General features: G+C 43.1%; 1 protein-coding gene across 2 annotated transcripts in view; it reads left to right on the top strand.

Moving 5' to 3' along the window:
• Positions 1-602: 602 nt before the first annotated feature.
• The window catches only part of LOC113581575 (carbohydrate sulfotransferase 15), a 57,752-nt gene continuing 45,905 nt past the window's right edge, over positions 603-12,449 (top strand). For both annotated transcript variants that reach the window (XM_027016805.2, XM_027016803.2), the window contains exon 1: positions 603-1,191. In XM_027016805.2, the coding sequence (XP_026872606.2) occupies positions 1,189-1,191 (3 nt within the window). In that variant the 5' untranslated portion in view covers positions 603-1,188. The remainder of the gene's footprint in view (positions 1,192-12,449) is intronic.

The raw sequence follows: 12,449 nt of genomic DNA, 5'->3' as shown, positions 1-12,449 counted from the left end.
CAAGACAAAATTTAAACCTCTTTATTATCAGGTTTACTAATGCACTACTGCGAAGTTCTCACTTTCGTATCATCGTTGCCTACATATTAGCCATATGACTTACAGGAGGCAGTTAGTCGCAGGGACATTGCTGATTTTCTTCTGTTAGACTATGTGGGTTTACTGCTACTAAGAGGAAAGAGTATATGTGACATTACTTTTACATTTAGCCTTTTGGATCAGGCGCCGCTTGAGAAATGAGTAAGAGGGAGGATGTGAAACGAAGTAAAATTATCTTTGCTTGAATCAAACCTGCATTCACAAATTTTGACTCTAATAATCGTTCACCGTCTGTACAGAACATTCCATGCAGGTTATTTCTAAGTTAATAAGATAATAACGTAACGACAGTCACATTTAAAACGGTGTAGGGTATATGATCGTGCTCAAAATATTGATATTAATACTTTTCTATTCGTTTTTTCTCGCCAAATTAAATGTGTGAATGTGTTTGTAAAGGAAACGCGGATTTATAGAGTAGGGTGTGAACGTCCTGGCAGAGAAAAAACAGCAATGTGCGTAACTATCTGTATTGTCATCTGCACATCCCCCCTGCCGCCACCCCCTCCTGTAAGCTCGCTGTTTCGAGTTGTTAAATCACGTTAAATACAATTGACGGGCCTTCGAAGGCTTTTCTCTTCGCGCTGTTTTGTTTCCATAAATAACCCTACCTAGACATTGATTTCTTTTGGCTATACCAACTCAAGTCCTCAAGGTACTTTTTCACGAAAGCGAAACTTGCAGTTAAAAGAAAACATCGAGATCTTCAAAACGAAGGTGGACTCGTAAGGAAATCGTAGCTATAAAATAGCAATAGATAAATCTTTTGAAGTCGAATAATTTCCTAAGTATAACTGAAGCGGTTTAGAAAGAGCCAATCGTTCGCGAACGACCCATCACAGGAGACCCTCGGACGGAAACAAGGCAGCGTTGTCATAACGTTCGCGCAAAGACGCAAATGTTACTGAACGTTTCACTTCTCGCGCTGTACCGGCATTCTAATAACTGATTGCGTGGAGTGGATTTTCTCGGTCGACAATCTTCCAGCTAGTACCAGTTCTCCAACAGGATCGAAAATCAATTCAGGGGAAGACTTGTAAATGGAAGTTCGTACTGACTCCCTTTGGACAATTAAGACTTCATCAGTTCATGGTAAGCTGCATCTGCCATATATTTCTACGATCTACTGTTTCACGATGACTTACGGTTTCCATTGTATTTCCATTTAACAGCTACTAGTCTGCATCCGATTATCTGTCTATTCCCGAGGTTTAACCCTGGGTTTGCCTCTATAACGACCGCTTTGAGGTGAAAGGTTCTGCTGCCGGTTTGAATGGCAATACTATGCATTCAGATATTCCCGTCCACTCTTGTACTCGCCACTTTCCAATGCATTGTATCCTAAAAGGCGTAAGTGGTCATCCAGCGTAAAGCCGCTTTTTTGCCGTTAACCTATTGCGAAACTGCTTACCGAGTCATAGACTACTGTACTGTTTCGTTTATCAAAAAGACTACACAAGGGAGTTTTAAACGTTTAATAAAGCAGAATTTTGATCAAGACATATAATCTCTTGTTATTTTGATCTACAAGTCTGAAGTTGTTTCAGTTTATCTGTGAGGGCATATACAGTACGGGCAACTCTGCTGTGCTTATTAGGCACGCGCTGACAAAAGTTAAATTTAAGCGCGAACACAGGCTCCAGTTTTTATTATATTACGTTTTTTCTTATATACATTCTATCACGTATTTTCATGCCATGAGTACATGCTGTGATGGTGCCTCTGTAAAGTTACTGTGCAGCCTGTTTACTTAGTAAGTATATGTACGTTTTATAAAGGTAAGGTTTGTAATATTTTGGATGTGCAGCTATACACTTTTGGATTAGGCAAAAGTATCACCTATTCAATATTTAAGTCACCTAACTTACAGTCTAGAGATTAATACTCGAAATGGGGAAAATCAAACAAAGAAAAAAATGAGCTGAGTGTTGACAGCTTTAAAACTGTAAATGAAGAATTTCGTTAAAACGGCCCCTGCTGCCTGTACATATGGAAAACAAATATTGTGTCTGCGCATTTGCTGCAACCCCCCCCCATACCCTATTAGATAGCGCATGCTCTTGAAGTGTTTTGCAATGACTTGCCAATTAAAGCAGTTCCTCATTAGGTTTTGATGCTGACAAACTCTGTCCCATCCAACTTTGTGTTTTATACCAGCTCTACACTTCCACCTAGTCCAGCACAAACGAATGAACTTCCAATTTCTTACCAAGCTCTACATGAAATGAACTAGATATGTTAGGTCCTAAATTGGATACCATACATTGCCCATGCTTGTGTTTTCTGTGAGCCAACACACCTTATTTTACCCATTAAATGTTTAAAAATGACCTATAAGTTGTGTTAAAGAGAAAAGACTAAACCTTGTAGTACAATGGTCCACCAGGGCTTGATTGTGACACCAGAAATTACACAATATACATTATATATCTCTATAGGCAAACATTTACAGTGGAATTACCCATAGTGAAGAGCTCATTGATTTTAAACGTGGTACATATAAATACAGAACATTATGTACATTACAGCAGTTAAATTAGCAATAGTGCAAATCCAGTGAATATGTGCAATAAAGTTCTGAAAGGGTATGTGGTGCATGTGGTGCTTGTCTGGGGGTTGTGAGAAGTGTTTTTGTTTAGGAGCACCGTGGTTGTGAAAAGTATGTTTAGCAGGACTGTGGTTGTGAGAAATGTGTTCAGGAGGACTGTAATTGTTGGAAGTGTGTTTAGGAGAACTGTGGTTGTGAGAAGTGTGTTTAGCAGGGCTGTGGTTGTAAGAAGTGAGTGGGCCGCAGAGTGCTGCGTCATGTAGCATTTGCAATGCCAAGTGTTGGCTGGATTGGTGTAAAGCATGCCGCCACTGCACTCTGAAGCAATTGAAACTGGAATGATGAATCATGCTGGTGGATGCCATGAGAATGCTACCTACTGGAATGCATAGTACCAACAGTAAAATTTTGTGGGATAATGGTCTATTTTTTAAGGTTTGAACTACACTTTAGTTCCAGTGAAGGGTAATGTTAGTCCTTCAGCATATGAAGGCATTTTTGACAATTTTATGCTTTCAACTTTGGGGCAATAGTTTGGGGAAGGTCTTTTCCTCTTCCAGCATTACTGTGCCCCTGCCCACAAAACGAAGTCCATAAAGACATGGTTTAAGAAGTCTAATGTGGTGGATCTCCAAAGGCTTGCACAAAGCCATGGCTTCAGTCTTACTGAACACCTTTGGCATGAATTGAAATGTCAGTTGTGAGTCAGGAGTTCCACAAATGCTCTTATGACTGAATGGGCCCAATTCCTCAGGCATAGTTCACACTAACATAGGTAGATTGGAAATTACATCTGTCTTCATGGGTTTTGCCCATGAATCCACATTAAAATGTTTTCACCACCACCATCTTTTCAAATACGCACTAAAAAGTCTGTGATTCTGAAAATAGAGCTTGGGAATTTCAGTGTGGATAAGGGAAAATGTATCTTCTAGAAAACACTGACAAAGTTGCTATCTGACCTCCACAGTTCCAAAATGGTGGAACCTGTTGTCATGCTTGCTGCAATAGGTATTTTAATTTCGTGTTTAGCTGATTGACTTTATCTGTCCAGGAAAAGAAGTTATCTTTCCTCACCATTTTGTCTAAATGTTTCCTGCTGTGTTGCACGTGACTTTGTAAACAAAGTAAAGTAGCTAAAAAGAAATATAAGTCATAGGTCTGTGTGACAAGAAAGAGGCAGGTTGCAAGTGCGAGTCAAGATCATGTTTAAACAAAAAACATTTAATAAAAACAAAAGCAAAAATGAGAACAAGAGACATAAATACGAACAAGGAACAAACGTCACGAATATATGCCTGAACGGCAACACAGATACTACATTAAATGATTTCTAACAAGGACAACTAGGGAGCCAAACAAAAGGATATTTATAAAAGGAGTCAAATGGGTAAGAAACAAGAAACAGGTGTAGTGAGGAAGGTGGTTAACGTGGTGACGAAATGTGGGAAACATGGAAGCAACACAAGTACATGGAGACACGTAAAACAGAACAAAGCACAAACAAAATACCATGTGGACAGTCCATCACATGGATGGATAAGTTGTGGAGGGGAGCATGACAGTGAGGCACACGCGCATGCTCACCAATCACCATTTCCATTGTTTTTAAGTTTGATTGTAGATGGGGAACGTCTGGAAAATGGACTGAAAATGCTAGTGTAGCCAACACACAAAAACAGTGTTTTTCAATTTACTCCTATTAGTGTGGACTAGGCCTCAGAGACACTCCCAACATCTTATGCAAAGCCTTCCCAGAAGAGTGGAGACGTATAGCTGCAAACAGGATGCAACTCCTTATTAATTCCCATCGCTTTGCAATGGGATATGCAACAAGCTCATAAGTGTGACTCTGTAACCATGAGGGGAAACACAGAAAGAGGACACATATGCAGACACAATTGAAGACAGTGTTCCACCTATCAACACTTTAACTCATGCACATACGCACATACTCACACACAACACCTTGAAGAGTTTTGCATACATGTACTCTTTTGTATATTCTATTTTTGTATATAAAAGGTCAATATGGACATGTATTTCCATATGGCTTGGGTGTTGGTGTGTAATAGAGGTGCCACATTTAATTTCTAGGTGCCATTTTATCTTATTCCTGTTTAGAAAGTCCTTATTCCTCACTTTTTATTTATTTTGGCCAAAATAGGGCATGAAGGGTTATATAATTAGAACATAACTTTTTTTGAGACAGTATTAGCTACATTCCTGTTACTCCTGGTGTATCTGCTTTCCTCATTCGAGTGGTTTGTAGTGGCTTGCTTAAAATGGCTTTATAGAGAAATGAGTCAGAGACAATGTGGGAGGTCAGCCTCAGTCCCGACTTCTCAGCGGGTCCATTTGTAACCCGAAGAGACACACTCGACCAACTCTGGAATTAGATAAGGAGAGCTCAAAAGCTGTTTCAAAATGATCATGAACAAGAGGAAAACTGACCTTAATGCAATATATAAACAAACAGACATGCTTTTTCTCTCACACTGGATAAATTGCACTCTCTGGATAAGAGCTTAATAGCTGGAACAGGAAACTTCACATGCAGTCAACGAGTGATGGCTTGACTGAGATCGAAAAGAAGGTTCAATTTATGGAACAAAAAGTGGACAAACTGGAAAGAGACTGTGGTATACAGTTGAAACTAGAAATGCAGGAATTGGGATAAACAACGGTTGATTGACTTATGAGGAGAGACGTTCAGCTAAAAAGTAGGATAGTCACACAAATCCACAACCTCTGATGAGTTGGAAACCAGAAACATGTCTAATGCCTCCACCACCTCTGCCACCAGAAATCACAGTCGGGTGAGACAAATCACCCTACTGAAGGATGTACAATTACAAGTACATTTGTATGAGCTGGCACAGCTAATGACTGGTGATTATGCAGAGAAAAGGTACATTCATGGGTGGACTTAATTGGGTGGACTTCATATGTTCCTGTCTGGAGGCAGAAGTTGGAAAGTGGATCCAAGAAAGGAGAAAAGGAACACAAAAACCCATTTAAACTTTCACCTTTTGGTACATGTCTGAAATGGAGATGTTCTATATCAGAGAAGCAAATTGTACAGGCAGTTGTACATGAACTGCAGTTCTCACCTTGCTAGTTAGGTTAGAGTTGGAACAAAGAAAGAGACTTGTCAGAAGGTAATTGGAGTTAGGTTAACATGTGTCTTCCACAACACTAGGGTTAGGGAGCATCCCAAGGCCAGTCACATGATCCCTCCAAAAAGCCTGAATAAGTTCACGGTCCAGCATGTGACGGGAGGGGACTGAGGATTGTTGCTCGGGCCCGCATCCCTCCCAGTCCACACAAATACTGGACACCACCATGAACCTGCCGGACGTCCAAGAGACGCTTGACCGTGTACGCCAGTGCACCGTCCACTATGCACGGACCCGGCAGGTTGGAGCGGCCCACCGAACACAATACGGGCTTAAGGCGAGACACGTTGAAAGTGGGGTGGATCTGCAATAACGGGGGAAGGGCAAGGCGATAAGAAACAGGGTTTATGCGGCAAAGGACCTTGAATGGCCTGATGTAGCGAGGAGCAAGTTTGCGGGGCTTCCCACACAAAGGCAGGTCGTTGGCCGATAGCCAAACACGCTGTCCAGACCGATAAGTCGGCACTGGTTGCCATCTATTGTCGGCATGTTTTTAAGCAGCAGCAGCAGCAACAGATAAAAGAGCCCAGTGTGCCCTTCGCCAGGCTAAGCGGCAGTGCCTGACTGTCTGCTCAGCAGACCAAACACCCACGTTGGCTTCTTGGTTGGGAACCATAGGTGGAGCACACCCAAACTGGCACTAAAATGATTACATGCTTAAGGAGGAGTGCCACGGGGTGTTGTGGGCAAACTCTGCCCATAATAGGTGCTCAGACCAAGACAATGGACAAGAAGAGGCCAGACAGCGGCGAGTGCGCTCGAAGTACTGGTTAACCCTTTCAGTCTGGCCATCTGATTGGGGATGGAAGCCAGAGGACAAGCTGGCTTCTGTGCCTAACAACTGACAGAAGGCCTCCCAAAACCGACTAGTGAATTGAGGCCCACGGTCTGACACGATGTTGCAAGGCAGCCCAAGAAGACGGACCACCTGTGTAAGCAATAATTTAGCTGTCTCCTTCGCAGATGGCAGTTTTGGCAGTGCAAAGGATTGGCCAGCCTTGAAGAACCTGTCCACAACCACCAAAATCACTGTGTTGCCCCTTGATGGGGGCAGCCCTGTAATAAAGTTGAGTGACAGGTGAGACCAAGGGCGTGAAGGCACAGCCAGGGGGTGCAACAGACCAGCGGGCCTTGTCCTGGGGTCCTTGAACTGAGCACAGGTGCGACAGGAGTTCACAAATGCTCGGACGTCGGGTTCCATGCAGGGCCACCATAACCGCTGATGGAAAAACTCAAGCGTCCGTGTGACTCCTGGGTGCGCCGAAAAGGGGGATGCAGGTCCCCATTTGAGGACCTGAGCTCTAACTGCCTTAGGTACATACAACCGCCCCAGAGGGCCTCCACCTGGGTGTGGTTCAGCAAGAAGGGCCTGACGTACTGCCTTCTCAACCCCCCACTGGATTGGCGCTATGATGTGGGCCCTGGGAATAAAGGTCAAGGGCGGAGCAGAAGAAGACAAGGATTCCCACTGGCAGGAGAGGGCATCTGGTTTAATGTTCTCAGTGCCCAGCCGGTATGATAATGTATAATCAAACTGGGCAAAGAACAGTCCCCATCTGGCCTGGCACAGATTAAGTCGCTTGGCCTGCTGTATGTAAGCCAAGTTCTTGTGGTCCGTCCAGACCAGGAAGAGGTGTTTTGCCCCCTACAGCCAGTGCCTCTGCTCCTTGAGCGCAAGCTTGACCACCAGGAATTCATTGTCACCACGTTGTAGTTGCTTTCTGCCGGGGACCAAAGCCGAGAGAAGTAGGTGCAGGGATGCAGTTTTTTGTCCTCGCTGCATCGCTGGGACAGAACTTCACCAACACCCACCTCAGATGTGTCCACCTCAATGATAAATGGAAGCTCTGTATCAGGGAGCCAAAGAATAGGAGCCGTGTTTACATGGCGCTTTAGTTCTTCGAATGCCTGCTGGGCTTCGGTGGACCAGCAGAACCGACCAGACATCTTCCTGGTCAACGTGGTCAGTGGGTGGGGCTGCAACCATGCTAAAGTTCTTCACGAACCTATGGTAAAAGTTTGGACCAGACGCAGCGAGGTGGGTCTAGGCCAGTTCTCCACAGCCTGTACTTTGGCAGGGTCCAGGCATAATGCATTGTGGGAGACAACAAATCCCAAAAAGATGGTTTGCACATGGAATGTGGACTTCTCCAGCTTGATGAAGAGGTGGTTCTCGAGCAGGAGCTGGAGATCAAAATGGGCTTATATAGAGCTAGCCTAGCTGTTGGGCATCAAGCCTGATTAGTGGTGTGCCTGACTCAAGGCCTCCCTCTGGTGGTTGGAAATGGGCCCATATGCCCGTTCTGGTGATATTTTGAAGGTTTCTGTAATACAAGTCTATTAGCAAAATGACAGGAAATCTGAACAATGATATTGATGATTTTCACTATGGGGACAGGCCTATATCAGCCTGTTCCTTTAAGAGTTCTGAAGAAGGGTCTATGCATTATTAGTAAAATGTCACTATGTAACATATTATGGTACATTAGCTAGCCAACTTTAAATGGTGATGACAAGTGAGGGGGAGTGGATTTTTCCACCAATTTTGGTCATATCCATTTCCCACCCATCAGGTAAGTCTCCCCTGTCACACAGCTGCGAACCAGGGAGGGCAAGGGCTGTCACATGCCACATCTTTCCCCAAGATGCAGCTCATTCAACATAAGGGGTTGGATTAACATGCTCAGAGGATTGGACACCCATGATTGGACAGTGCTGCTATAAAATATGCTGAAAATATATTGGGCCATTACTGCTAGAAGATTAGCATTACCACCAAGATTATTGATCTCAGCATTCAAAAGAGCAGGATTCCTGAGCACTAATTAAGGAAACCAGAAAGAACAACAACTCACTATCAATAGTTTCGCTGGACCTCACCAAGGCTTATCCCATTGTTTCTCATAAATCTCATCAAAAAGGCACTAAAGTACTATCAAGTGCTATATGATGTGAACCTGGTAATGCACCACATGGAGATGCTGAAGATGCCTTTTACTGTTAAAATTTTTCCAAAAGGTGGCAGAAACTGGAAAAAGGCATCATGGCTGGATGCACAATGCCTATGTCCCTTTTTACAACTACTATGAATCTGTTACTGAAAGCAAGGGAGATGGCATGCAGGGGCCCAAAGGATGATGCAAGGCATCCAGCATGTAGGGACTTCATGGATGATATGGTTGTAATGACATTATCCATTGCAGGGACCCAATGGGATCTGATCGCTTTGGAGTGCATGACTAATTTGGCAAGGATGAAATCTAACATTAGAAAATCAAGGGGTTTATACATCCAAAAGGGGAAACTAATAAAGAACATATTTGTTATCTAGAATGACCAGATTCTCATTATCCAAGATAAATCAATCAGATGCCTGGGGGAGCTTACTGAAAGTCTGTTGTATCATACAAGATGTTAAAGGCAATCAACAACAGCCAACTCCTGGGGAGATTCAAAGTGTGGAGCTTTCAGTATGGAATTATACCCAGGCTCCACTGGGTATACAAGCAAAGCAGTCCTTCTCTACTAGCCCCACACCTTCAGCAGTACGAGCACAACGCTCCAACTGACCTAAGTACACCAACACTTGGCTCTCATTATCTGTTCCTCAGCTGTTAGTTATTTATCAGTCCATCATCTTATCCTGCAACACTGCACTTCGCCACATGCTCTTGCGCCATTGTTTTATCATTCTGCAATCTGGTTAATTCCTATTTCTGCGTTTCATTGTGGGGTACATGTATTTAGTGTTTTAGTACTCTTTTATGGCTAGTTAGCCACGCGGTGTCTTTTTTGTATACTTTCGTTTTGCATTCATGTTCTAGTTAACTGTGTTCTCTCTTTTGTTTCTGTAGGTTTTACTGCTTGTCCATTCTCCGTGTTATCCATTAAACTTGGTAAAGCATTCATCCTTATTTGCTTGTCTTAGGTTAGTTTAGCAAGCTAGTCATCACTAACCGTGTGCTCTCTAGACATTTTAATTCAGGTTCAAGTCATAAACTTGAGGCTGGGAAGATAGTGTAGCATAAACTTGAGGCTGGGAAGATAGTGTGATGAGAATGCACAATAACACCAACGCTAACAGTGGAAGTGATCTCACAGTCATGATCAAACAAGGACACAAATTCTGGGAAAAACTCAGCAAAATAATTGGCCAATGTTAGTGAATGCCTTCAGGTCAAGGACCTGTCAGCAACTCTGAAAAGTGACACCAGTGTTTATTCTAGTCTTAGCTCCAGCTTTGTCACTCTCCCTTGCTGGCTTACTTTAGTTCTACATTTCTTTGCTTTGATCACGGGTGAAGCCGCAGAAGACAACTGGCTCTCCATATTCAGCAAAATTGCTTTCAGTCACTAACTTTAAGCACTGTGAGCCCCCATTAATCTTACTCAGGTAACCAGCCTATCAAGCCGGGCATTCTTTTCAAGCTTGTGCATGTGCCAACAACATGTAAAGATGCGTGGGAAAAGCTACCAAATCTGACATGACAGCTCTGACTTTTGAATAAATATTTCATGCTTTACAGGGTAACTTGCAGCAGCAAAAGGACAGATATTTTTCCCTTATCACTCAGTAAGGCAACCTGTTTTCAATTTTAAACAACCAAATATGACATAGTGCAGCTTTAAGAAAACCAAACTCTTGTTCAGACAGGATTTTTAGCTTGTTTACATGATTAAGTGTTTTGTTATAGTCTTCTCAAGACATTTTGAAAACTCTGGTAGAACTGCTTAGGTGATAGTTGCTGAATAGTCTAGGGTCTCCTGTTATGGCAGCTTTACTGCCATTTAGAATGACACCTGACTCCAAAGATTTTGACAGGATACTATATCTTTTCTAATGAAGTGACTGTATGCATATATACACCTTTTTATTGGTATCCATTATCAAACTGGGGAACTGTCCCAAAACATTTCATACTACTTATTATTAATTTTTAGGGACTTGCAAAGATTGTATGTGATATGTGTTCATTTACTAGTGTTCTACCAATGAGGGTAAAATGCTTAACAATAACAAATTACACCACTTATAATCCTTTATGCCAAACAAACAATAAAAAAAAGAAAAACCACGCCTACCAGTTGGTAAAGGGAATCAAAGGTTTCTAAAGTTATCTACAGTTATTAAGATACATAGCATGCATTATTCATTTCTATCAGAGATAATTTAAGCATTTTCTTCATTCATTCCCATCCCATCAAGTTTTTCTGGTTTTAATTATAATGGTTCTAATATGTATTGACTTAATTTGCCCATTTTGTTTGAAAGCAATACTTCTTGCCCAACCTTGTGATTGAAGGTGAAAAGACATAAGGTTTTTCTTTGTAAAGCTAAATTATGTAAGAAACATCTCATGGATGCACTGGGACGCATCATCAATGATGTAACCTGGAGTTGTCGGATGTTTTGGGTCTCTCAACATCAGAAACCCTCGCCCAGGGGACCCAGCCAGGGTTGATTAAGCCCCAACTTGCATCCCAGCAGCTACCCATGGATCAGCCCTTTTGTGCCAAAGCCATCTTGTGGCTTTCTCTGCGGTTCAGTTGCAGATTGTATGGCCCTCTTCTTAGCCATTCCTAAGATGCCCACTCAACTGAGAGCTCTGCAGAGGGAGCAACCTGCAAAGTCTCCATAGCCCACTTCTGTGGGCTCATAACCTGTCCTCCAGCTTCTGCCTCTGCACATCTCCAACAGTACATGATACTTGGCACGTTTCCTCTCGTTGGCTTCCTCCTTGCGCTCTTCCCAGGACACTGTAAGTTCCACCATGATCAGTTGTTTCAAAGCTGCAGAGGTGATGATCATGTCTGGGCGGAGTGATGTTTCAGCTATGTGCTGAGGGAACTTCAGCTCCCTTCCCAGATCAACCTGGAGTTGCCAGTCAGAGGCTATATGGAGGAGGCCTGTTGTTGTTCTGGGTCATGCCTGAGGTTTATCTCCCGCTTTGATAAAGGTGATTATCTTCTTTTGGGTGTGATTGTGTTTGCTGGTGCTGATGGCTAGGGCTATGCTCTCAGCAACTTGGCAGAGCATCGTAAACCACCTGCACTAGGAACCAGTCATGATGGAAGTCTGCCTGCATGATGTTTGACCAGGAAATCCTGCGCTGCAGTGTGCTCTCCCACCTAGTCCATGCTCTCTGTTGCCGGAATCCCACTGCCCTGCTGACTCGCTCTTCCTCCACACCTGCTCGGATCTCTTCCTGGAGTAGATGGTGTCTCTCCTTGCCCTGGGCTTTGCTGACCTGGGTCTTTGGGAAATAACCCAAGCCCGCTCTGCCCATCGCCAAACTACCAACCAGTGCATTTTGTCTGACGCGAGACTCTGCCACCTCCACTTCCTTTTCAGCCTGCCATTTCCTTCCTGTCCTCACCTCAATGCCGGCTGATGAAACTTTAAATGTTTATTTTTACCTCCAAATATGCAGACTATTCCTGAATTGACATCAACTTGAACTGAAGGTTTCCAAATATCTGAATTGCTTTCATAACTGGTTGATGACATGTCATGGTTAACATCTCCAGGGCAGGGGAGGAGTTAGAAGTAGTACGTGGTTAGGTGCATGTAAGCACACATAAGCGATTATGTCCCATCTAGTGTTCTCAATTTTGTATTGATTG

This window comes from Electrophorus electricus, chromosome 14 (genome assembly GCF_013358815.1).
Source record: "Electrophorus electricus isolate fEleEle1 chromosome 14, fEleEle1.pri, whole genome shotgun sequence".
NCBI lineage: Eukaryota > Metazoa > Chordata > Actinopteri > Gymnotiformes > Gymnotidae > Electrophorus > Electrophorus electricus.
The sequence above is the reverse complement of the archived record's forward strand: the minus strand, read 5'-3'. Positions and strand labels throughout refer to the sequence as shown.